The sequence below is a fragment of the Sodiomyces alkalinus genome (assembly GCF_003711515.1).
Source record: "Sodiomyces alkalinus F11 unplaced genomic scaffold SODALscaffold_7, whole genome shotgun sequence".
Classification (NCBI taxonomy): Eukaryota; Fungi; Ascomycota; class Sordariomycetes; order Glomerellales; family Plectosphaerellaceae; genus Sodiomyces; species Sodiomyces alkalinus.
In genome coordinates, this window is record NW_021167085.1 from 1,749,807 (window position 1) to 1,774,792 (window position 24,986).

General features: G+C 56.1%; 9 protein-coding genes across 9 annotated transcripts; 2 read left to right on the forward strand and 7 right to left on the reverse strand.

The window, feature by feature from the left end:
* Positions 1–409: 409 nt before the first annotated feature.
* SODALDRAFT_340796 (Rho1 guanine nucleotide exchange factor 1) lies at positions 410–4,347 on the forward strand (the record flags this gene model as incomplete). The annotated part of the gene is made up of 3 exons (XM_028612988.1): positions 410–2,908; positions 2,995–4,170; positions 4,237–4,347. 3 exons carry the CDS (start codon positions 410–412, stop codon positions 4,345–4,347), a joined length of 3,786 nt encoding a protein of 1,261 aa, XP_028465390.1.
* A 185-nt stretch (positions 4,348–4,532) lies between these two features.
* On the reverse strand, positions 4,533–5,301 carry SODALDRAFT_200506 (hypothetical protein). The gene has a single exon (XM_028607204.1). The coding sequence runs from the start codon at positions 5,207–5,209 to the stop codon at positions 4,718–4,720; it is 492 nt and encodes a 163-aa protein (XP_028465391.1). The 5' UTR covers positions 5,210–5,301; the 3' UTR covers positions 4,533–4,717.
* Positions 5,302–5,392: 91 nt separating this feature from the next.
* SODALDRAFT_280056 (hypothetical protein) lies at positions 5,393–6,259 on the reverse strand (the record flags this gene model as incomplete). Its single annotated transcript, XM_028608210.1, has 1 exon — positions 5,393–6,259. The coding sequence occupies one exon, from the start codon at positions 6,257–6,259 to the stop codon at positions 5,393–5,395; it is 867 nt and encodes a 288-aa protein (XP_028465392.1).
* A 1,118-nt stretch (positions 6,260–7,377) lies between these two features.
* SODALDRAFT_334699 (hypothetical protein) lies at positions 7,378–14,565 on the reverse strand. The gene is made up of 3 exons (XM_028612273.1): positions 13,632–14,565; positions 12,769–13,560; positions 7,378–12,670 (listed from the first exon to the last, which is right to left on the reverse strand). The coding sequence occupies exons 1-3, from the start codon at positions 14,364–14,366 to the stop codon at positions 7,622–7,624; spliced, it is 6,576 nt and encodes a 2,191-aa protein (XP_028465393.1). The 5' UTR covers positions 14,367–14,565; the 3' UTR covers positions 7,378–7,621.
* Positions 14,415–15,638, reverse strand: SODALDRAFT_200611 (hypothetical protein). The gene has a single exon (XM_028607205.1). It carries the CDS (start codon positions 15,451–15,453, stop codon positions 14,707–14,709), a length of 747 nt encoding a protein of 248 aa, XP_028465394.1. The 5' UTR covers positions 15,454–15,638; the 3' UTR covers positions 14,415–14,706.
* SODALDRAFT_313838 (hypothetical protein) lies at positions 15,259–17,323 on the reverse strand. Its single transcript, XM_028609247.1, has 2 exons — positions 15,938–17,323; positions 15,259–15,854 (listed from the first exon to the last, which is right to left on the reverse strand). The coding sequence occupies exons 1-2, from the start codon at positions 17,097–17,099 to the stop codon at positions 15,661–15,663; spliced, it is 1,356 nt and encodes a 451-aa protein (XP_028465395.1). The 5' UTR covers positions 17,100–17,323; the 3' UTR covers positions 15,259–15,660.
* A 406-nt stretch (positions 17,324–17,729) lies between these two features.
* SODALDRAFT_313839 (phosphatidylinositol 3-kinase) lies at positions 17,730–21,114 on the forward strand (the record flags this gene model as incomplete). Its single annotated transcript, XM_028609248.1, has 4 exons — positions 17,730–17,788; positions 17,937–18,023; positions 18,096–18,197; positions 18,272–21,114. The coding sequence occupies 4 exons, from the start codon at positions 17,730–17,732 to the stop codon at positions 20,748–20,750; spliced, it is 2,727 nt and encodes a 908-aa protein (XP_028465396.1). The 3' UTR covers positions 20,751–21,114.
* SODALDRAFT_297845 (zinc-binding dehydrogenase) lies at positions 20,887–22,799 on the reverse strand. Its single transcript, XM_028608833.1, has 2 exons — positions 22,414–22,799; positions 20,887–22,270 (listed from the first exon to the last, which is right to left on the reverse strand). Exons 1-2 carry the CDS (start codon positions 22,614–22,616, stop codon positions 21,169–21,171), a joined length of 1,305 nt encoding a protein of 434 aa, XP_028465397.1. The 5' UTR covers positions 22,617–22,799; the 3' UTR covers positions 20,887–21,168.
* Positions 22,800–24,246: 1,447 nt separating this feature from the next.
* On the reverse strand, positions 24,247–24,903 carry SODALDRAFT_380040 (hypothetical protein; the record flags this gene model as incomplete). Its single annotated transcript, XM_028615086.1, has 1 exon — positions 24,247–24,903. The coding sequence occupies one exon, from the start codon at positions 24,901–24,903 to the stop codon at positions 24,247–24,249; it is 657 nt and encodes a 218-aa protein (XP_028465398.1).
* Between the last annotated feature and the right edge of the window lie 83 nt (positions 24,904–24,986).

Below are 24,986 nucleotides of genomic sequence, written 5' to 3' on the forward strand. Positions count from 1 at the left end.
AAACGAGAAAGAAAAGAAAGGAGAGAAAGGAGAGAAAGGGGGATACATACCTGCATCGGAACTGCTGGCTAGCGAACGGTGACAAATCGTGTCATCGTTGGTCCTGCCCAGTCGAGCCTGAAGATTTGCTCTCCCACGGCCTTTTTTTTTTTCTTTCTATTTTCCTTTTTTCCCCCCCGGCGTGTGAGGTTTCGCTTGAGGTGAGAGGCCCTGGACCCGTGTGCCCAACCCGATAACCCTTTTCTCTCGTGCTACGTTCATTCTCTCTCCACCCCTCTCCCTCTCTCTTCCCCTTGCTCGCGTTTTGACTTCTCGAATTGTGGTGACAAGGTAATAAGACGGCTGATGAAGAGGCTCTTCTTTCCCTGGCCATGGTACAGGTGTAGTAGTAGGTCTTACGCGGTTCATCATGTCCGATTACTACTCTCGAGATCTCCGTGACCCTCGGAGTCACACGGGTAACCAACGAGATGCTGCCTTCTCCGACATTTTTGGCTCCGCTCCTCCCCCGGGCCGCTCGCAGACCATGACTTCGTCGTCCATGCCGCCCCCTCCGATGCCTCCCATGCCGCAACAGGGTCAAGGGAGGACCCAGACCATGTCGTCCTCGTCCGCCATGCCACCACCCATGCAAAGGCAACCGCCGCCACGGCTCCCCCCTCAACCGCATATGGATCGAGAATCCTTATCGCCCAGGCTCCGGCCTATGATGGATGGCGGGGCACCGATCGCGTATCCCGGCCAGCGGTCTATATCGGGAGGATATCAAGTGCCGTCTCCTCAGGCCCAATATCTTCAGCAGCAACAGCAGCGCCGTGCCTACGGCCCAGCCCCTCCCCGGCCAGACTCCCGGGGCGCGCCACCGCAAGCTGCCGGGGCCCGAAGCCCAGCTCAACGTTTCCACCAAGGAGGACCGGGTCCGGCTATGGTGAACGACCCCTATCGGTCTCAGTCTCTCGCCTCGGTTCCAAGGCCGCATCACTATCAACCCCCTCCGAGTACGTATCAGCAGTACCAGCAGCCACCGTCAGCGTCAGCGTACGGCAACGTCCCGAGGCAACAGCCTCCCTACGGTCCCGGTCCCCATAGCTCGGCACGCACCACAGCGCAAGGGCGAGTTGTTCCCGAACGTCACGATGACCGATCCATGTCCATGACGGGCCACTACCCACCTGCCCGAGAGAACTCGCACCCTCATCAACAAAACACCTACCAGACCATGAGCGGACGGGTCATTCCCAACAGGAGAGTCCCAGCCGAACTTCCAGCTGGCTATAATGTCGGCGGCGGCTCCAATGGCTATGCGAGTGGAGGGTACCCGACACCGATGCCCGGCTCACAGACGAGAACGACCAGCATGGCCTCGTCGACCGGAGACGGCCAGCGGTCCATGTCCATGGCGTCGACGGTGACCGTCTCCACACCGACTATGGATTCGGACGTCACCACAGTGGCAAACAGGTCTTCCATCAGCAAGTCGGCCAAATCCATCGAGAGCGAACGTCCCCAGACCGCCAAAATACGTTCCCCCCTGGTATATCCTGCAATGCTCTCACGAGTAGCCGAGTGTTTCAGGCACAAGATCATTACCGGAGACCGGACGAAGAACGAGCTGACGTACAAAAACGCCTTCAGCGGAGCAGAGGCCGTGGACGTCCTGTCGTACATCATTCGGACTACGGACAGGAATCTCGCCCTCCTCCTCGGCCGCGCCCTGGATGCGCAAAAGTTCTTCCACGACGTCACGTACGAACACCGTCTGCGAGACTCGACGTCGGAGATGTACCAATTTCGCGAGACCCTAACAGATCAACCGGAGGAGAAGCCGGCTGTGAATGGCGTCTTTGTGCTCTTGTCGGAGTGTTACTCGCCGACATGCACACGCGACAACCTTTGTTACTCGATCGCATGCCCCCGGCGTCTGGAGCAAGTTTCTCGGCTGAATCTGAAGATGGGACCTGGTCTGAAGAAGGAGGACAGCGCCGTGGTGAACGAGGACGATGCCGACCAGACGGACGAGCAGAAGCTCTGGATTAATTCGGTGCCCCGCGAGATTGCAGACAAGGTGGACGACATGGAAAAGAAGAGACAAGAAGTCATCTCGGAGATCTGCTACACCGAGAGAGACTTCGTCAAGGACCTGGAGTATCTGCGCGACTTTTGGATTATCCCACTGCGATCCAAGGGTTCCCCCATTCCCGCCAACCGACGCGAGAAGGTTGTCAAGGCCATCTTCAGCAACATTATCGACCATCCCAGCCTGCATCTCGTAAGTTCACGATTCGCAAGGGCTTTGACCGAACGGCAGCAGAAAGACCCCGTGGTCGGCAATGTAGGCGACATCTTCCTCGAATTCGCCCCTCAGTTCGAGCCATTCATCTGGTACGGCTCTAAGCAGCTGGAGGCCAAGCACCAGTTCGAAAACGAGAAGGCGATCAATCCTTACTTTGCCAAGTTTGTGGACGAAATCGAGAGGCGGAAAGAGTCAAGAAAGCTGGAGCTGAACGGATACCTCACCAAGCCAACGACGCGGTTGGCGCGCTACCCGCTCCTACTCGAAGCCGTGCTCAAGCATACCGAGGAGAAGAACGCCGATAAGGAAGACATCCCCAAGGTGCTCATCACGATTCGCGACCTTCTCGGCAGGGTGAACCGCGAATCCGGCAAGGCCGAGAACAGGTTCTACCTCAGGAGGCTTCAGGAGCAGCTGCGGTTCCGACCTAACGAGAAGGTCGACCTCAAACTCACGGAGGACGGGCGTGAGATCATCTTCAAGAGCCAGCTGAAGAAGACGCCGCATGACTCGTCTTCCACCAACGAGATCACCTCCTATCTGTTCGACCACGCTGTTCTCCTCGTCAGAGTGAAGCAGGCTGGGAAGGCCGAGGAGGTGAAGGCGTACCGAAGAGTGAGCCAGAACCACCCTCCCCCGTCAAACACTTGTTGGTATGAGTGTGTCCCTCTCCTCCCAATGCTAACGAATTGGCGCTGCAGCCTATTCCACTCGAACTATTATCCATCAAGGAGATGGACGAAGTCATTCCCCAGAACGGAGCCAAGAGATCGTCGTCGGGCCTGTTGCCTTTGAACAATGTAAAGGAGAGCAAGAAGAGCGACGGCTGGCCCATTACGTTCCGTCACTTGGGCAAAGCCGGCTACGAACTGACACTCTACGCAGCCAACCAAGCCGGAAGGGAAAAGTGGCTGCAGTTCATTGACGATGCGCAGAAGCGGTTGCGAGCGCGAGCCGACTTCTTCAACACGACGGTCATTTCGTCTGGGCACTTCGCGGGCGCGAACCAGATCAACTGTGTCACCCCCTGCGACGGAGGACGCAAGCTCATCTACGGCACGGACACGGGCATCTTCGTTTCAGACCGGAAGAACAAGGACGCGTCGCCGAAACGGGTCATCGAGACGACACAGGTGCAACAGGTGGACGTGCTAGAGGAATACGGGCTGCTGCTGGTGCTGTCCAACAAGGCGGTGTACTCGTACCCGTTGTCGGCCCTGGACCCCAACGAGCCGGCGCTGTCGAAACGGCCCAAGAAGATCCAGAGCCACTGCAACTTCTTCAAGACGGGCATCTGCCTCGGCAGGCACTTGGTCTGCTGCGTCAAGTCGTCGGCGCTGTCGACGACCATCAAGGTGTACGAACCGACGGATGCTTTCTCCAAGGGAAAGAAGCAGAAGGGGTTCGGCAAGATGTTCTCGGGGCAGGATGAGCTCAAGCCGTTCAAGGAGTTCTACATCCCGACCGAGTCGTCGTCGGTGCATTTCCTTAAGAGCAAGTTGTGCGTGGCGTGCGCGCGCGGGTTCGAGGTGGTGTCTCTGGAGACGCTGGAGACGCAGTCGCTGCTCGACCAGGCCGACACGAGCCTCGACTTTGTCGCGCGCAAGGAGACGGTCAAGCCGATCCACATCGAGCGGCTGAACGGCGAGTTCCTGCTCAACTACTCCGAGTTCTCCTTCTTTGTTAACCGCAATGGATGGCGAGCGCGGCCCGAGTGGCGGATCGACTGGGAAGGCACGCCTCACAGCTTTGCGCTTAGTTACCCCTGGATCTTGGCGTTTGAACCCAACTTTATCGAGCTCAGGCACATTGAGAACGGCGCTGTACATATTGTGCCGCATAAGAACATTCGGATGCTCCACAGCAGCACACACGAGGCGAGTTCTCTCCTGGCTTTTATGTTGTGCGGAGATGGATGAAACAAGCTGACAAATTCTCTGTAGATTCTCTTCGCATACGAGGACGAGAAGGGAGGTGACACGGTGGAGGCATTGGATTTCTGGAAGAGCACAAGGCGGGCATCAGAGCTTCCCCCGCCTCCGGGGGCGATATGAGAAAGTCGATGTCCTCATCGGAAGCGCGCTCTGAGTGGGATGACGCAGGTCGCCAAGGTTCCCTTATCTGAGCGAAGCAGGGGCCTGCGACTTTGACTATCGAAAGACATCTCGGATAGGATAGATAGGATGGGTTTTAGAGGCAGTTCTTGCTCTCTCTCTCCCCCTCTCTCTCTCTCTCTATTCCCCCTCGGCTCCGTTTCCCCCCCCCTACACCTCTCTTTTATTGTTCTCCTGCGCTTTGTGTCTCTGGGAGCCGGGCAAACTCTTGTTTCTTCCTCTTTTACTTCTTGACTTTTTGTTGGTTTGGCCGCACCGGAAGCTTCTGCCGTCGTTATCAGGTCCGGGGACTAGAGACCGGAGACTGTTGTTAATTTCCCCCCCACTGAACACCTCTGAACACCGTAATGACATGACGGGGACCCTTAAGCTGAAGAGGGTCAGGGGGGTGAACATGGGAGAAGGAGCAGGAGCAGAAGCAGAGCGGAGCAGAGAAGGGGTAGAGAAGGGGTACCCAGAGAAGAGCGGGATCAGGGCAGAGAGCAGACGGCTGAAGGAGTATCTTGTCTTGAGGAATACACGGACTTTGATACCTACTTGATGATATATTCATAGAAGCTCGTTGCCCATGAGATAGGTGCCGCGGAGACATTATTGGCATTCCAAGTTCGTCTCTAGCCATGTGGTTATCCTTCGCCCGTCCCATAACCAACCCCAAGCCACGGCACGATGCGAGCGCGAGACTTGGCTGGCAGCAATACGGGGTGCTCAGCCACGAGCCAAGACGGTCCGGTGATGCCCTAGGCCTCGGAGGTTTCCCCTGCATTGGCTCACTTCTGGTGCCAACATAGGACAACAACATTCTATCCTGCTTTCCAACATCCTGACATGGCCAACGCCCATAGCTAACAATAGTAGGATAGGGATACAAGGGAATAAGGTATAAAAAAACGAATAGTTTTACATGGGAGTTATCACGATGAATGAGAGTGCTGAGAGAAGGTGAAAGGAAGAAGGGAAATGATGCGAAAGCCGCTATTCCTCGTTATTTGGGCTCGTCTTGCAGATGCCAGGCGAAAACGTTCCGGAACCTCTCTTTGCCATCGCCTAGCATGGTCTCACCATGGCAAGGCACAATGTTGACAAAGTCCCACTGGTTGATGCGCCTGATGCTGGCATTGAAGCTGGGGCGGTTACGGCGAGAGGCGACGTGCCAGTGGAAACGGCGGACCCAGGTCAAGTCACCTTCGGTGGTCTGAAGGGCGGTGAAAATGCGATCAGCGAGTCGTGAGGTCGAGCGCTGGTCCTCGGGGACGCGCGAGTACTGCTCGTGGGCGGGAAGGTTGAAGAGCAGATCGGCCTGGATGAGGGTGCGGTCCGGGCGGTGGAAGAAGGCGATCTCGCGGTTGGCATGGGCGTCGACGAATTCGTAGTCGAAGGCAGCGTCGAAGTCCGGGTCCACTTTGACGGACCGCTTCTTCGCCTCGTCGCCGAGGGGGAAGACGACGGCGAAAGGGTCGTCTTTGATGCGCGGGTCCGGGTTGTGCTGAGCGGCGGTCTTCGCTCGCTTCTCGGGGAGACCGGCAGGGCCGATGAGCTTGGCGCCGGGAAAAGCGGATTTCCATTCGGAAAGGAAGATGTGGTGCTCGAGGTCAGGGGCGACAATATGGGAGACGGTACCTCCCCGGGGTCCAGCCAATTCGTCAATCTTGGTTCGGACCTCGGGGGTCAAGGCGACGGGCGAGAAGACGGCGAGGTTGCCCGTAGGGAGACGAGCGAGGGTAGCACGTCCGCCGATCCGAATGGCGCCGGCACGGAGAAAGGGGACGGAGAGAGTGGTGAGGTTGGGGGTGAGATCACGGATGACCATCACGTCCGAAGGATTGGACGGGACGAGCTTGGACGACGCCATGGCCAAGGAAGAAGAGGAGAACGAGAATGATGAGGGTGACGAACGAACCGGATAATGGCAGACTAAAGGTAGCCCGGCGATGAAGGAGGGTTTCTGTCGGCGTATGGGGTAGGAAGTGGAAGTGGAAGCGTATAGAGACAACCCAGAGAGTCCGAGTCTTGAATTAGAAAATACTCGCATAGGACTTTGGAGAGCAAGCAAGCGATGTTGTGCTCATGAAAGCATCATGCATCGACAGAAGAAAATACCAGTCGATTAAGGTAGAAAGAGAGGTGTCTATGTAAGTCGGATGAGATGAGATGCAAAAGAAAGATGACAAGCAGGAAGTGTGGGTAGTTCAACACTGGTGTATTGGTACCTAAGGTATTGTGTATGACGATATAGAGCGGGATGACAAAGGAGCTTCTTTATTATAACTACATGTACCGGGATTTAGCGCAGTCGGAGAGCGTTGTATCATGGACATGGACCCTTCGCCGTCGCCGTCCTCGTGTAGCTTCTAAAGCTGTATCCGGTGTCCTCGGCAAGAACGATGGGGGTAGGAGCCAGGCTGTGTATCCGCATGTGGGTTTCAGGATGCTTCAAGTGCTCCTGTACTTTCCTCACTCGAATGACCAATATCTTGTATGCGGCAGGTATAAATCGAGTACTTCCTACCGAATATGAAAATATTTGCACTAAGAAACGGCATGGAGAGAAAGTGCGACCTCAAATGATCTTCTAGCTGGGTAGGACAACTAAAAAGAAAAAAAGAAAAAAAAAAAAGAAAAAAAAAAAAGATGACTTCACCACAATACAACGGTCCAGTGACGAGTACGGAGTATTAGTGCGGTTACTCTTTCATGGGACTTGTGATGACCGAGGACCTCGGACTGGGCCACGGTGAGCTTACGTGAGCACGGAATATGCACAAGAGCCAATTGAAACGCCAATTTCGGACCGACATTTAGGCCGAACTTCCGCTTTCGGGTGTCAACTTGTTCCGTCATCACCAACTTCATTCACTCTGCAGGTCCAAGCAGTCAAAATAATGCCTCCCTATTTCCATCGAAGAGACTTTAAAGACAACACACGAACTAGTATTGGGAATGAATCACGAGGTTAGGAACCAGAACGTCAAAAGTCCAAATCCATCAGAAAATTCACAAGACACCATGGCGCCGAACCTCAGTCTAAATACACGCATTCGCTCCTCCAGCTCCTTCAGCTCCTTCAGCTCCTCCAGCTCCTTCGCCCAACTCATGAACCCCCCGTACAGGCACCATGAACTACTCTTGTCTATGCCAGCTCTCCCAACGTACCTAATCTCGGCTTCTGTTGCACTGACGGGTGACATGCGAGCGCCGCCTACTCACCCGGCGACTACGACTCGTCCAGAATATCTCCTAGATCCTCCCGCGTCCACGACAGATCCGATAGGTGGTTCATCTGTATCAAGTCGGGCGGCGACCCTCCTGTGACCCCGTTGGCCGACATCCACAAATCCGCCAAATCCGCCAGCTTCTTGTAGTCCGCGTACGCCCGCATCCCGACGTACATGAGGTAGAACAGGACGATCTGCACCAGCAGGCCGGCCACGACCCACCAGGTGACCCTCGGCCACGACGCCCGTGGCTGCCGTGGCTGCCCTGGCAAATCCGCAAACCGTCCGCGTCGCGACATCCACCCCCTACAGACCATCAAAATACCCAAGAGCAGTGGTGGCAGAAGCCCCGCCTCGGAGACCGCCGTCGTGAGCAGCGCTGCCACTAGGCTCCAGCTCGTGAAGCCCGATGCCGCCATCTCCCCGGCGAACCGGGCCAGCTCGCTCACCGCACCCCACCTCAGTCCGTGCGGCGCGACCGTGCTTGGCTGACCCAGTCCCGCCTGTTGTTCGGAGGGAGTATCGTCACGTCCGAACCAGCCAGGGGTCGAACGAGCGCCAGCCTCTTCTTCGTCCTTGGAACCTGTGCCTGCGTCCGAAGTGGGTTCTTTCGTCTCGGTGTCATCGTCCGTGGGAAGCGACGGCATGATTGGTCCCCTAGGGCGGGGCCCCGTGGGCATGGCTTCGTGTGCTCGGGCTATGACTTCTAGCGCTCGGGCTATGACTTTGTGCGCCTGGGCCATGTCACTCCATGCTTTCGACTCGAGTCGTTCACCCTCGTCCGACTTGCTATTCGACTTCGGCTCCGCCCGCTTCTCCTTAGCCTCGTGGGACCTACTGTCGACCGTTTGGACTGATGGGCCAGCGGTTGGGAGCTCCTCTGGTCCGTCGCTGCCGAGTTGTTGCTTCAGCTTCGCGCTCCCGGCCTCCAGTGCTTGTTCGAACTCCCGGAGCTCTTCATCGGCCACGGTGGTCCCGTCTGCCGCCGGTTTCTGTTCGTCCTTCTGGCGCTGCTGCAGCAACTTGCGTTCGCCACTGAGTGCCTTTTCGGTCCGCCGCGTTTCCTCCTCGAGCTGCTTCTTCTCCCTCTTCAGAGACTCAACCTGACCAAGTGCCGATTTCATCTGCTTCTGCACCGATCCCAGTTCTCGACGCGCCTGGTCGCACTCCTCTCGAACCGCCTGGAGTTCCTGATCGTTCAGTCGCATATTATCCTTCTCCGCCGACTGCACCCTTCTCATGAGGTCCAGCTCAGTTTGCGAACGCGTCAAATCGTCCGTCTTCGCCTTCAACAGGGCCTCTAGTTCGTCCACCTTGCGTTGTACCCTGGCAATGTCTTTGGTGTCGTCAAATTCTCTTTGACCCCAGGTAGTCTCCTCACCGGACTTCGTCAGATCTTCGCTCCCTGCGTCGACCAGGCCATCTCTTTGCATGCTTTGGAGTCGATCGGCCGTCGACGTGGGCTTCCGCTCGCGTGCTTCTGGGATGTCGCCCTGTTGGAGACTGGCTTTACTCGCCAGTAGCGAATCTCTTTCGTTCTTGACCTCCTTCAGCTCTGCTTCGAGCGAACTGATTCTCTTCATGTGCTCGGGAAAGTCGTTCACAATGCCTGTAGTTCGAGGGCTCAGCGTATTGTTGGCGTCCTTTGTCGTGCTCTGAAGTTTAGCCAGCAACTTCCTAAGTCGCTCAATCTCTCGCCGCGCGGCTTCGACGGCGGCCGTGTCGCCGGAGTTGCTCTTCGTCACGGCACTCAGCTGATGCTCCAGGTCTGCAATCTTCTTCTTGAGCTTCTCCGTGTCGCCCGAAGCTCTCGCACGCTCCGCGTAGACGTCCAACTGCTGCTGCATTTCGCGCACTTGGCCGTTGAGCTGATCACGCTCTTGTCTGAGCTCCTCCACCTCGTCTTCGTCGGTGCTCGTCGAAAACGTTAGACTGCATAGCGTCTTCAATTCCTCCTCCTTTTCCTCCAAGCGAACCTCGAGCTCGCCGATTTGGTTCGTTAGACTTTCAATAATGGCCTGCTTCACCTCCATCTCTTTCGAAGTCGACTCTATGGTCTTCTCCATGTCTTCCGCATAACGGCGATGTTTAGTGTGGAGGTAGTCGAAGTCCATTTTGACCTCGTTCTCGTAAACACCATAGTCATGCAGCAGCTGTTCGAGTTCTTCCTCGGCCCTGTTGAGCCGCGTCTCAGCTACGTCGCGCAAGTTTGCAAGGACCTTCTGGTTTTGTTCCGCTTTTTGGAGCGCACGACGCAGCCGCCGTTCGTTGTTGGCATGGTCCAGGTGCTGCGAACTAACCTGGCCTTCCTGTTGCGCCTCTTGCTGGTATTGGTGTAGTTCTCGTCGAAGTTCTTCCATCTCTTTCTGTAGGCCGTTGAACTCCTTGTCCCGCTGGCTCGTCAGGTGCCTCAGTTCCTCATCCTTGTCGCGGACGCGTTCCCGGATGTTCTCCTCGAGCCGTTGCAGCTGGGATACGATTTCATGCGCGGAATTGCCGAACCTGGCCTCTCCTTCATCATTGGCCGGTTCCTTGCCCACTCGGTCCATGGCAGACTTCAAGTCCTTCCTGATAATGCCAAGCAGTCGCTCGAGCTGAATCTTCTCAGTGCGCGCCTTCGCAAGCTCTAATTCTCGCTCCTTGAGAGCTTTAACGAGCTTGGCTTTCTCCGCCTCCCGTTCTTTCCTAGCAGCCGCGAGCTCAGTCTCCAATTTCTTACACTCTGTCTTGAGTTTTGCAATGAGCACAACATTCCGTTCGCCCTTTTTCGTCTCTTCCTCAAGTCTGTCTCTTGTCCTGCTTAGGTCGCTGTCGAGGGTTCGGATGCGTTCTTTCAGCACTTGGGTTTCCCGCGCCTGTTTGTCCAGAGCCGCCTCGCGGCGCTCGCGGTATTCTTCCGACTCCTTCAGGCGCTGCTCCAAAACGGCCGTCGTCGCCATAATGCCGTCCATCTCTTCCCTGCGTTCGCCCTTCTTCCTGTCCAGGGCCTCGCGCATGTTTGCGATATCGACCTCGAGGTCGCTGATGCGTTTGCGTCGCTCTAAGTCTGTCTTTTCCCGCAGCTCGTCGTAGCGGGCCTTCAGGTACCCTGATGCCTGAAGTCTAGCGGCAGCGTCGTCGAGCTGTGCTTCGAGACGCTCGATGTGCTTGTTGATATTGGCAACAGTTGGATCTCCCACCAATGCTCGGAGCTGCCCGTCCATGCTCGCGAGATTGTTGTTCAGTTTGTCCATCTCCGCATCCTTGGCATTTATGTCGTCGCGAAGCGTCTTGAGTTCCCGCCGCAACTTGGGCTTCTTTTTCTCAACCGGGTTCGATTCTTGCAATTCAATCGCTCCGGAAAGGCAGTCCGCCTCGGCTTTCATCTCCTCCCTGTCGATATCGGCGCGTTCCAGCCTCTCCAGCTTCTCTCTGGCCTGCTTCAGAAGCTCGAGTTGGTCCGTCAGCTCTCCCACCTTTGTTTTGAGGTCCATATGAGCTTCAGGCTTCTCCCCTGCTTTCTGCAGCCGATCGAGCTCCTTCTGCAGCTCCTCGACGGTCTGGGCCTCTCTCTTCTTCTCCGCCAGCTCGTCCTGCAGGCATTTCAAGAGCCTTGCACGCTCAGCCTCCAACACATCCAGTCGCCGCAGCTGAGATGCCGGGCCCTCGCCCATGGATTCCATCTTGATCCTGTCGGCTTGTGGAAGACCGGAGCCGCTGGCGGCGATTGTCTGGTCCCGCACGACACCGATCAGACGCTCTGTCTCCTGGATGTCCGCATCCGGCCCGTCGCGGAGCGTCGAAATGATGGCGCGCAACGTCTTGACCGTCTTGTTCGCCAGCCCTATGTGCTGCTTGACGTGCTCTTCGACCTGGGCCACCTCCTTCTTCTTGGCTTCCAATTCCTCCTCTAGCCTGGCAGCAGCCTTCATGCTTTCTTCTCTCTGCTTTTCGGCTATCGTCTTCTGGCCCAGGATGTCGCGGCGGTCCTTGTTGGCTTTGGCCAGTTCCTTTTCGATTGCGACCACATCGGGTTCTTCGTTCTTGTTCAGCTTTTTGAGGCTCGCGAGATTGTGCTGGGCTTCTGCAAGCTTCTCTTCCAGATCGGCGATCTGCTTATCCTTCGCATCCACCTCGGCTTGGGTGGCCTGTGACGATTTTCCGCTACCCCGGAGCCAACGCACGGCCGATCCGATGGTGCTTTGCTGCTGCTGCTGCTGTTTCTCCTGCTGCTGCTTCTCCTGCACCTCACGCCGCATCTGATCCTCCGGCTTGTCCCCGGCCAGAGTGTCGAGGCGCCCTCGAATGCGGCCTATGGTCCCAACAATCTCGTTCTTCTTCTCGGTCAGCTCCGCGACCTTGGCGTCCATGTCCTGAGCTCGCGCGCGGGTGACTGGGGCGATGGGGTCAGGACCGGGTAGGCGGCGGGTTTTGGCCCTCTCTTGGCGCGCCCTGAGTTTTGTCAACTCGGAGTCGACGCTCGCCACTTCTCGCGTCCACCTCTGAAGATTCCCCTCGAGGCGATCCATCTCGTTTTCGGGTTTTGAAATATATGCTCTCACTGTTTCGATGTCGGCCTCGAGCCTCCGGATCCCCTGGTTTGCCTCTTCCAGTTGTTTCGAGACCGTGGCGTAGGCCTCGTGGCTATCGGCGATCTTGCGTTTTAGCTTGGCCGTCTCTTCGTAATTTTCCTCCAATTTGGTCTTGAGCTTTGCTTGGGTGCGGATTCCGAGCTCGATCTCGTCTCGGCATTTCGCAATGGTAGCTTTTTGTGCGTCTAGCCGCTTACCCGCCTTCTTAAGGCTCATATTCGCCATGTCGAGCTTCGTTTTAAAAAATTCTGCACGGTCTTTTGCAGTCTTGCGGGAGTACTCGAGCTTGGAAAGTTGTTTCTTCCACGACTCGTGAAGTGCGGCAATCTTCTCGTGGGCTTTCCTCAGCTGCTCCTCACAGTCACCGTCGCAGTCCCTTTGTTTGGAAAGTTGCTCGTGAAGCCGTTCAATCTCTTGCTGGGCTTTCCTGAGCTTTTGTGGACAGTCACCGTCGCCGCCGCAATCGCAACCTCTTGCCTAAACCGCCCCGTTAATGTTAGTATCCGGACATAGACAAAGGGGCCACGCATTTCCGTCCCTCTTCACTCCCGGTAGATAGTGTAGGATTGTCTTACGTCTTTGTCGGTCTCATTGCTTTCGTTTTGCGGCCTTTTCAGCTCATTCTGCCACCTTTCTTTTTGTTTCCGCGCATGCTCTCCGAGGTCCTCGTTAGAGTCGTCCTCAGATGGATCGTATTCCTTCACGAAGGTGTAAGGCTTCGAGTTCTGGTCCTGCTGGACAAAGTCGTTCAGGAATTCTGCCTGTTGCTCAATGCCGGCCCTGGCCATTTCGGTAGCAGTGACGACGGTGGCGAGGGCGGATCTGCCGTTGTCAAATATCTCATCGTTGATCTCCTGCCGCACGAAGTGCTCCAGGAGGATGTCATAGTCTTCCCTGGAAATGGTCGGCCTCTCGTCGAAACCGCCGTCGGAGAAGCGGGACGCCAAGGATGCGGAGCGCTGACGGTAGCGAGTCCCGGCCGTGGCTTCGGATCCTGCCCCTGAGCCCGGACTTGGTATCAGCGGCGAAGACTTCTTCGAGGATTCGGGTTGCGATGACCCCATCCCAGATAGCCCGCCTCCGGTTCTGGGGGTCTTGGCCCAGGAAGGAGCCTGGTCGAGGTTCAAGTTGCCGAACCGAGTCGCCTGGAGTGCATCATACTTTTCTTGGAGCTCGCTCAATTTGGCGGTCTCTGCTTCGCAAAACTTTTCGGTTCTGCTTAAGTCCTCTCCGTAGGCTTCGATCTCATTTCGCGCTCGTGCCAGATCCGTCTTCAGAATCTCGTTCTCTCCTTCGGCGGTCTCCAGCTTCGTCTTGAGAATTTCCATCTCATGGTTCTCCTCTGTCATAACGGACTCGAAAACCTCCTATATTTGGGGTGTTATTACACAAAGTCCCCGGAAAACGGAGAATCTTAGTAGGTAGATCAACTACTCACCTCTTGCGTCTCAGATCTGGGAGACTCGCCCCGACTTTGCTCCAACAACTGCCTCGTCACATGCTGCTCCCCTGGATTGATGGACGGGACATTGAGATTCCGCCGCGCTCGAGCCTTGGCCTTCTTGGTCTGTTCGAGCTGCTTCTCGAGGGTCTTGACCTCGCTCTCTTTCAGGTCCTTCCGGCGTACCTCATCTTCCAGTTGGCGGCGAACACCGTAGAGCTCTTTCTCGATCTTCTCCCGCCGCTTTCGTTCGCCTTGGAACGCCGTGACGAGGTCCCGGAGGGTAGGGAACCCGCCGAACATGCCGCCGTGAAGCGCCGCATGGGAAGCCGCACTCGTGGCCCGGCTTATCAAGCTCATGGGCCGACTGGGCGGCCGAGTAGATGGCTCTCGCGGCAGGTTGTGGAAAGAAGAGGTGTCGGTCCTTCGCTTGGGAGGTTTGCCTTCTTGCAAGAGCTCGGCTGGGGATGGCCCTTTGGCTGGAGATGACTGGCTTCCGTGTTTTGCTGACGCGTTAAGGCTGGGAGGGGGAGGGATGGTGATGTCGGCCGGTCGGTGGCCGGAGCGAGAGAGGTCGGATTGCGACCTCTCTCCGCCTTGCGGCTCTTGCGGCTCTTCTGGGGTGGAATCCCCTGGGGGAGTTTTATGGCCACTTGCCCCAGCGTCGGCCTCCGAGGTAGTCTCGGGTCCGTGGTCCCTAGTCTCTTCGTCCTTGGGATCCTCCGATGCCATCATGGGGTTCGGGTTTTCTTCTCCTGTTGAGGTGAGTCTGCGAGGAGATCGGAGAGACTTACACAGCAGGAAAGGAGTTGGACACTATATGCATGCAGGTGAGACAAATCACTAACAGGCAGCACGACAGTTATTTTGATGGCTGATGGCTATCTTTTCAAGGCAACGACACAGAGAGAAAAAGAACGGAGGAGAAGGAAGAAAAAGGGGGAGAGGTTGACCAGGCAGACGAAGCAGTGAGCTCGGTACCTGCGCCCATCCTTTTCAACAACACTCGTAGTCGTTGAACTCAACAAAGAAATATCAATGTGAAGGACTCGAACGTTGATTGAGATGCTTGTCAGGGGTGGTGGGCTGACTCTGTGTGTCGCGAAATAAAGCACAAGGGCGATGCAGTGAACAAAGAAAAGAAGACACGGCCTCCCTCGGTTGCTCCATTAATGGGCTCAGCATCATGCCGGCCAGGAATGCAATCGGTTCCTTGTTCGTCTTCTATTTTCTTTTCTTCGTTTGATCCGTGCCTCTCACTGAAAGAACGGGAATTAGGGATGCTTCGAGTTTTCTTTGACCAGGTGAGGGCATGGCATGCAACTGCCAAGATGAAAATGGATTGTACGAAGAGGTTCGCCTGGTTTTCCGGATGCGGAGTTAAGGGTAAGGGGGAGGAAAGGGAGAACAAGAAACAAAGACGACGCGAACAAAGGAAGGGGCCGGAAGAGGAGGGTCTCGACGATGTGCTCGTATTAGATTGACAAGGTGGGTAAGACAATGCCCGCGATTTAGACTGTCGCATCGTAAATAGGACAAGCCGGCGCAGTTGATAGCATGAGTCGGGAGGATGGGGTCGCCGACTGACTGACTGAAAGGTCGAGGGCCTATTGTCTCCGGGGGTCAAGTTGGATAGACGCAGATGGCCTCGTTCAAGCCTAGAAACTTGGGGTGAGTTAATGAGTGGCCGAAAAGTGCAGAAGTAAGCAGAGACCGTTAAGTCGAGGTCATCCCGAGCGAGATTGACAGTGAGAGTGAAAACAATGGAGGGAATAACAGCCAGCAAGCTGTCATTCGTCTCTTCCAATCCGTTTCCCATTTCATTCGTCTTAGATAGGTTTCCACCACAACCATGACATCCAAAGACATCTCAAGCTGATATTGTCACAAGCTGTACCCGCGTCCTCAGAAAGACGAGAAGGACATCAAAAAGGTATCATCGAAAACACCAAAGCGCCGATACGCATGACAGATATGTATCACACAAGGACCAACCAACGCCGCACCGTCCTTATTCCGGGTCGTCCTAGCTATACCAACCTCTCGCGCCGGGTCCAGATTGTTGTGCTTCTTTCCGATGTTCTATCATGGGTTCTCTAATGTCGAATGTGTCTATGATGTCTTGCCAAGTTTTCATGTCCATGGCGAAGATAGCCTGGTGCTTTGCGGTCTCGCTCGGCCTCGTGGGATTATTTGTTGTGTCTCCTCTGTCCACCGGACCTGGTAATGGTGTCAGCAGGGGGGCATGTGTAAATATAGGGAGGGAAGGAAGAAAAAAGAAAAAAGGAAAAACAAAAACCGACTCAAAGAAGGAAGTTCGTTCTCGTCAAACTCAACAGCTACACGGCCGTCCCGAATGAGGAAGCTGACATAGAACATGTTCTCAACAGTCTGACCAAATGACTTCGGATTCACGACGAAGCGCAGCAGATCCACGCCGCCGGTGTCGCGGAGTCCGTGGCGATCCATGAGGCGGGCCTGTTCCTCGGGATCCATATCCGGGTTTCGCTCGAAGATGTCCTGCAGGGTGGCCTGGGCCCGGGCCTGGACGTCGCGGAGCTGTTTGAGAATGCGGGCGCATACGGCGGTGAGGTCGTTCTCGGTTTTGGCGAGAGCTTCGACGTCGAGCACTTCCGGTCGCGTCTCGGCTAGGTCTTCGCGGCGTAGTGGCGCGGTTCGTTTGACGAATTTGCGGACCTTCTTCTCCGAAGATAGCGGGCCGACGAGGAACCCCGTCAGGGCGGGGCGCCGAGTGTGGGGGAGACAGGCGTAGCGGCCCAGGTGAGGCCAGTTGAGGGTTTCGTCGTTTTCGTCGTCGTCGGCGTCGTCGTTGACGCCTAGGGCCCCGCCAGACTGGCCCCTCGTGGTGGTGCGACGGCGATGACGCTGCGTGCTGGAAAGGCTGGGGGCGTCGTCCTCGACTATGCCGCCGCCCTGACGCATGTAGGTGATGCACTTGGAGACGAACTCGTCCGCGTCGACGCCCTGTGCGGCGCTGCCCTGGACAAGACGAAGGGTTTTGCGGTAGGACAGGTCAACGACGGTGGTGAGAAGGTTAGAATCGATGGCGGCTTCGTTGGTCTGCTTTACATCGCGTGAAAGCTCGTTGGCTTGCAGGAGGGCCTCCTGCAGACCCTTCGAGTTTGGCTGCATGTATTCCTCCATGTTCTCGGCGACGTCCTTTTGCAGGTTGCGGAAGGCCCGCTGAAGACGCCGCCTCTCCTCCATGGATTGGTCGGGGTCGTATTCGTCCGACATGCCCTCATGATCTAAGTCCGGGCCCGCCTCTTGTGTACGTCTCCGGGAAGATGTTGCGCCATTCGTCGAACCTGCCGTCAGGGCACGTTTCCGTTTGCTGCTGTTTCCATCTCGGATGGCGAGGGAGCGCTGCTCGGGCGCTGGACTGCCGCCATCGCTTGACGCCGATTCGGATGGCGGCGAAGAGGAACAATCCCCGGCAGGCATCGTGGGCAAACCAGTCCTTTGGGATAAGTCGCAATAAAGTCGGATTTGCAGAGAGATTGGCTGGTGGATTTTGGTGCACGAAAGACCGGATTGACTGGATAGGCAGACTTTGCTGATGAAGATTCAGAGGAAAGAAGCAAGAGTTCCAGTTCCCAAAGAGAAACGAATGAAGTAACGGGTTGGTTCGGGTCTAGTGGTTGGTCTCCATGTGGGTTGCTCTTTCCTTTGTCGCGTCGAAAGATTGATGGGACGCGACTTCCCTCCAGTATAGGTAAGGTAATTACAAAGTTAAGGCTTTGGTGGGGTAGGTATCTCCCGTACTCCGTAGTAATCATCCGTACTTTGTACATGTATGTACCTGGACCCACGTCTCCCTGACGTTCTTGGGATGAAAGCGCCAAGGCTTATCTTATCGACGACCCCAAAATCCAAAGCATGACGCGGGGAGCTGCAAGAAGATCCTCGAAGGTAAGGTACCTACCTAAGGTACGGAGGTACGTATCGTTCCACCTGGCATATCCATCGCCATCCCGTAAACGGTCATTCAATTCTTACTTCTTCTTACACCTCCTTGCCAGACTCACTTGGGCTCTCCAGATAAAGCATTGTCATCCCCGGCGGCTCCCGACCATGGAACCCTTCTCCTTCGCCACCTCAGAGTCGCTACATCACCCCGTCAGTATCCGCATGTACGAATACCCATTCCGCCCGCCCCGTCCCCCCCTATCGCGAAATGTGTCCATATCGAAAGAAAAGAAGGGGGGAAAAGAAGAAAGAAAAAGAGAAAGAAAAAGAGAAACAACGGTCCAACATGAATCGCTGATACCATCTCCGTAGAATAAACTTAGAAGGCGACGAACCTCCTTTACCACCATCTACCCAGTTCGAAAACGCAGAGCTTCGACATGTCGGCTCTAACTCGAGGTGGGATGCCTCCTTGATATTAGTCCCGTCTCCTCGTCCACACTCCTAGCCACTCGCTAACCCGGCATGTAGTCCGCACTCGGATCTCTATGTAACGGCCCAGGTGTGGGCAGGCTCCAAGCCTCTGACAGTTCCGGTCCAGACAGCATACAAGTCGTTTCGCACAGAACGGAGGTCAGATTGCCATCCCACTTGACATGCTCCTTGCTGGTCGCACTCGCGGCTTCGACTGACCATTGGCATTTCAGATGGAACGAATGGCTCACGCTCCCAATCAATTATTCTGCCCTCCCACTCAACTCCTGTCTCGCCATTACTCTATGGGATTCGTCTCCTGCCGGGGGAAAGGACGCCGAAGGCCTCGCCATCCCCTTTGGAGGCACCACCTTGCCCCTGTTCGACCGAGACAACCAGGTTCAGAAAGGACGTCAGAAATGCCACGTCCACAGACGCAAAATCGCCGACGGTCACGATAAAACCACGACACCAGCGGTCATAAGGAGAAGAACAAGGAGTCATGGGAAGAGAGGCGAACAAGCACCTCTCGGTAAGGATGCCGAAGAGATGGAAAGACTGGAGGGCCTTTTCAAGAAACACGAAATGGGGGAGATTCCCCGCGTCGACTGGCTGGACCAGCTCGTCTTCAGGACTGTCGAGAGGCGCGGCCTACAATCAGCCAAAGGATCCCATCGGACCTTACAACGCCGCCAGGGCGCCCAAGACTCCGCCGCAGAGAAGGACGGGGCAAACGGCGGATCCCCGGACCCGGAGTCCTATCATCGGTCACTATATCAACTCAACGTCGAGCTGCCTCGGTTCGACTTCCCCGTCGTCTTCGCAGACTTGGAATACCCGCCACCTCCCATCTCGTCGCTTCAGAACATGTCTGGTTCCCAGTCCAACGTGGCCCTCAAACCCCCACCAGAAGTCCAGTTTGGCCCCGGGATCAACAGCCTTGACAACTCTTCGGCCGGCTTCGGGAGCCGTCTGGTAAAAGTGTACGACCCTGAGGTAGGGGCGAAAGACAACCCGGCAGAGGCGAAACACCGCCGACTGGTGCGCAGCCAGCATCGTCACGGTGTCTTGGATAAGGACCTCAAACCCAATGCCAAGGTCCGGGACGAGCTGAACGTCATCATGTCTTATTCGCCAAACCATATCCTGAACACAGAGGAGAAGGACCTCGTCTGGAAATTCCGGTATCATCTCACGCGGGACAAGAGAGCTGTCACCAAGTTCGTCAAGTCCGTCAACTGGCACGACCCTAGCGAACGTAAGCAGGCCGAGCAGGTCTTGGCCCGGTGGACGGAGATCGACGTCGACGACGCCCTCGAACTTTTAGGCCCTACCTTTGACAGCCAGGTTGTCCGAGCTTACGCCGTCGAACGCTTGCGCAAGGCCGACGACCATGAGCTTCTGCTCTACCTACTTCAGCTGGTCCAGGCGCTCAAGTACGAGCACATATCCCCCGATTCGACTCAAGATGCCACTCGGGATTCCTCGCTGGCCAGGTTCTTGATAGCGCGCGCCGCCGCAAACTTTACTCTGGGGAACTATTTTCACTGGTACCTGATGGTCGAGTGCGACGACAACAGCCCCGAACAGGGGACCCAGAACCGTGAGATGTACCGGAAAGTCGCGTACGACTTCATGACCGAACTGGTCAAGCAGCCGGACGGTGCCGAGACGAGAGGGACGCTTCTCCGCCAAGCAGAGCTCATTGCCATCCTGTCCAGGATTTCAGGCGAAGTGAAGCTGTCCCACGAGAGCATCCCTAAGAAGACAGAACGGGTCAAGCGTTTCCTCGCGGATCCCAAGAACGAGGTGGCTACCATCGACCCACCACTACCCTTGCCCCTTGACCCGTCTGTCCATGTCATCGGCGTCTCGCCCGACGAGACGACGGTGTTCAAATCATCGCTCTGTCCGATCAAGGTCACGTTCCGCACTACCCAAGGCACGACGTACCCCATCATATTCAAGACGGGTGACGACCTGCGTCAGGATCAGCTGGTCATCCAGATAATAACGCTCATGGATCAACTCCTCCAAAAAGAGAACCTCGATCTGAAGCTCTCTCCTTACAAGATCCTGGCGACGAGCACGACAGCCGGAGCCTCCCAGTTCGTCCCCTCTGTTAGCTTCCAAAGCATCCCCTCTGCCCTGGCCTACCTCAAGTCCCATAGTCCCGACAGCCGCCAGCCACTGGGGTTGCGGCAAGAGACGCTCGACACGTACGTCAAGTCTTGCGCCGGATACTGCGTCATCACGTACATCCTCGGCGTCGGCGACCGCCACCTCGACAACCTGCTCCTGGCCCCCGACGGCCACTTCTTCCACGCCGACTTTGGTTTCATTCTGGGCCGCGACCCCAAGCCCTTCGCGCCCGTGATGAAGCTGTCAAAGGAAATGGTCGACTGCATGGGGGGCGTCAACTCGGAGCACTTCAAGATGTTCAAGCAGTACTGCTTCTTAGCATACGCCGCGCTGCGCAAGTCGTCCAACCTCATCCTTAACCTGTTTAGCCTCATGGTTGACGCCAACATCCCCGACATCCGCTTCGAGCCCGACAAAGCGGTGCTGAAAGTACGAGAGAGGTTTCACTTGGAGTTGAACGAGGAAGATGCTATGCTGTACTTTGACCGCGTTATCGAGGATGCTCTTGGTGCCATTGCCCCCGTGGTCATCGATAAGCTCCATGAATTGGTACAGGCCTTCCGGGCTTGAGAGGTGGAGTGGCAAAAGGGGGGGGAGGCAGCGGTGTTTCGGGGGGTTTCCTGGGTGGGAATATATTTTGGGTTGCAAGCGATAGTCTCGCCTGGTTATAGCGTTGTGGACCGTCTAGTCCAGGCTGACGGCGTTGGGGTTATGGGGAGCTACCATTGAGCAGGATGTTTCATAAGTAACGCCTAACTCCTTGGCCGAATAATGATTACATTGTTTATGCGCGCTCCTCATTCTCTTTAGGCTCAGATACGAGGATCCGGAAACTTGACAGAAAATGAAATGGATACAAGTAAAGACGGAAAAATGGTATGGATCCTTTGTTTGCCCTTTACATCAGTATTTTGGATATATTCAAGAAAAGAAGAAAGCCCCCCCCCCAACAACTTGAACTGGTTCGTGATTGTACAGCTAGGTCATCTCAGGTCTCCCCGAAAACAAACACTCCCTTGCCCTTCCTGAAACCACCCAAGGCGCCGGAGACGGCGTCCTTGAGGGTCTTCTCCTCGGTTTCCCAAGACCAGGGGACCTCATCGAAGGGTACGTCTCGGAAGCGGCCGTCGCGGATCATCTGCAGGAGGTCCTGGATGGCGAACCTGCGGGCTTCCGGGTCGCGCTCGTTCCAGCGGGTGAGCCAGAAGCCGAGGAAGCGGAGATCCTTGAAGATGAGCAGGCCGGTGGGGAGGTTGACGGGCTGGCGGGACATGGCGCCATAGGAGACGAGGGTGCCGCTGGGGGCGAGCGAGCGGGCGAGGGCGGTGGCGTTCTTGCCGCCCACGCAGTTGAGGGCGAGGCCGAGGGGTTCGCGCCCCCCGCGGGTGATCTCGGCGAGGCGGTCGCGCCATGCGCGGCTCAGGAGCTCCGATTCGGCGACGACGACGTCGGCGCCCAGGTCCGTCAGCTCGGCGCGCAGGGCGTCGGTGGCTTCCGGGGTGTCGCGGTCGCGGATGACGTTGATGCTGCGGAGGCCCCAGAGACGGCCGAGTTGGATCGCGGCGCGGCCTACGCCCGAGTTGGCGCCGTTTTGGATGAACCAGGCGCCGCTTCCGGGTTCGAGGGGTCGCATGGCGCCCACCGGCGGGGTGTTGGTGCTGTTGCTGGCGCTGCCGGCGCGGATGGGCTCGCCGGGGCCGTACGACCGGAGAATGCGGTAGGCGGTGCACGGGTTCACGCTGACGGTGGCGGCTTGGATTGGGGTCAGGTTGGACTTGTCGATGCGGAGCACATGGCTCGCGTCGGCTACGGCGTGCGTGCGCCAGGTGCCAAAGGAGGAGGCGGCGGGGAGGACCCAGTCGCCCCTCTTGAAGGGAAGGTCGGGGGACCCAACGGCCGCTACCTCGAAGAGGCCTTCATTGCCCGGGATGGCGGAGGGTTCAGTGGTGCCGATGAGGGATGTGAACGGAGGTTTGGCGCCGTAGGTCCCCTGGATGGTGTTGATATCTGCGGGGTTGATCGGCGCGGCGAGAGTGCGGAGGAGGAGGGAGCCGGACGGGAGAGAAGGGGAGATGGAGTGGGTATGTAGTCTAGCAAGATTGGACTCGGTCAGTTTATGTAGAGCTAGCTCTCGCATCCACAGCAAAAACCCTGGAGCCCGCGAGGCGGACGTGGTTCGGGGGTCGGGTGTTCCTCTGTCTTGTTTTTCTCGAGATGGGAAATGGGGACGTACTGAAGGACATCAGCAGGCTCTCCCTCCTTGGAGAATACAAGTGCTTTGGCTTGCGTGTAGCCGTACGGTCCGGATTTATGGCGTACCCTCGTTTTCGGGGTCACGATGTGGCCTGCACATGCTGACGGCGAGAGGCTTGAGGGCATGGGACGCCGCAGCACCGAAGCGAGCGGCCCCAACCTCGCTGTCCGTACGCCGGGCATATCACCTCGAATTTGCGGAGAAAAGAAACACAATGAAAGGAGTGTCCGAGAAGAAAACAACGAAAAGTGGTTGGTTCTGACAGATGAGGAATGCTGGTGCGCTCCTGGAGAGAAGCTTCAATTGAGAGCACGATGATTCGTGGTTGACCCTGTGGTTCGTGAGAAGCTCAATTGAGGTGATGGCTCCATGACGTCGGTCGTCGGTCCAGCTTTGCCGACACGGGGAACGGGGTTATTTCCGTTCAATCTGGATGACATAAGCAAGATCTCTGTAAACGAAGTTCGACGTTAGTAATCCGAAAATACTCCGTACCTAGAGAGACCACCGCCCCGAGTTTTGGGAGTCTTTGCGTCCCAACTACTCGGTCAGTCAAAACGATATAACAAGAGGATTACGAGAACCCATACACCTTTTAAGGAAGAAGAGTATTGACAGCGGTAAAGGGTAAGGTCTCGGGATTCGGGTTGAACCCAAGGTCAAGTTAGTACGACGCGTATGCCCATGAAAAAAATAAAAAAATTTCAAGAAAAGAGACATAAGCAAAGAAAACCATGGAGGATCCTCCGGAACTTGGGGCAAGGCATTAATAGACAGAGGTAGTTTGCACATTTTGCGGACAGATAGATCTCTGTAAATTCTTCCATTAGAACCCGGGCTCTATAACACACAAAGCACCATGTAGTCCAAGTCGAAGGATTCCCGTGAAATAGCCCGAATATGAAGCCAAGGGCGCTATGCTTTCCAACCCGTTTTTTTTGCTTGTAATCTTCAGTCTTCCCCACTCTTTCCTTATTTCCATATTAAGATTTTGTTTCCTTCTTCTCATACCACCTCGGCCGAAATGATTTACATCAAGAAAAGGAGGGAAGAAGGCGTGTAAGATCAAAGAATGTGGCATCCGATCCGCTGTCGATGGAAAGTTGAGTTGATCTGGAGCGTCGTGTCGACTGGGTAAGCGTAGTGCCGGTAGAGAGGAGAAATACCCCTTCCCTTCCCTGTCTCCTCAAAAAAGAACAGAAGGGAAGAAACGAAAGAGCGCGGGTTGGGGCGGCTGGCTGAGTTGAACGGAATCGAAATAGAAAGGGTTGTGAGCTAGAATCGGGCGATGGGTGGGTGTTGAAGGGGGCGGGGGGGGTATCTTGGATCTCTCGCAGCCTTTAGCGTTCTTCTGTTGAGTTGGTGTAGGAAGGCTCGTATTTCTCCTTCCTCTTCTCTTCAGCCTTGCTCCTTTTCTGCATCCGAAGCCTCGTCTCCAAAAGAAAATGTGGTTCCGAGTAAGACACCGCAGGATTATGAGAATTGCCGTTTGGCAGGCGCGTTCGGTCGCATTCGTCGTTCGCTCGTCCACGCGTGGATGCTAGATGGGGGACACAAAAAAATCGAAAATAAACCCGTCGAAAGAGGAAAATGCATGTTGAGCAGAAAAATCACGTGTGTTGCTGAAAGCTAGGAAGGAGGATGAGGGCGTTGTAGAGTAGAGGTTCGGGCGGGCGGCAAACAAACATGGCCAACCCATCTTTGTTGTTGTTGTTGTTCGTGGGGCGACGAAAAATCGAAACAGGAGGGAAGATAGAAAAAACTAGAATTAGAAACAGAAGAAAACCGAGGCGCAAAGACGGAAAACCCGCTTTACTTGATATCTTTGAACAGATCGTCGCCGAGACTGCCGCTGTCGTTGACATCCAGCTTTGACTGGAGAGCGCTCAGCTCGGGGATCATGGGAGCCGGCGGGCCGCGAATCTCGGGCTTGCTCTGGCTCCTGGCGGGGTCCTCGTAGACGGTGCTGCTCCGTTTCGCCGCGTCGCCGGTCCTCAGCCTCCGGAAGAAGCCGCTGCTCCTCTTCGCCTTCTTCTCGTCGAGGACGCTCCCGTCGCTGCGGCTGACGGGGCGACCGCCGCCGCCGTTGGTGGATTGTGTCTCGCTTTCTGCGTAGGAATGGTTCAGTAAACTGGTGCTGAGGAAACGGCGTATGCTGCCTGCTCGGCTGGAGGGTGCTGGGGAGAGAGGCGGGGCCTCGTCAGCTTGTCGTTCCGTACCGGAAACTGATGACCCGTTGGCGGCTTGAGAACCGCCCGTCGCGCCATTGGCCTTGTTATTGTCCTTTGCCGCGTCGCCTTGCTTCTTGCCCGCGGCGGTAGGGGTCTTCGGCAGCGTTGGTACCTTCTCGACGGGGCTTTCGGGAGGAGGGGGGATGTCGGTGCCGTCGGTAAGGGAGGAGAAGTCGAAGTTGAGCTTGGGGAGCTCGAACCGCTTGGCTGAAGTTGATTTGTCTGTGGTTGACGCCATTATGTGCTCTCTCTCTCTATATCTGTCTCTTTTTTACTTTTTCTTTTTTTCTTCTTTCCTCCGAATTGAGCGGGCCCAAGCTA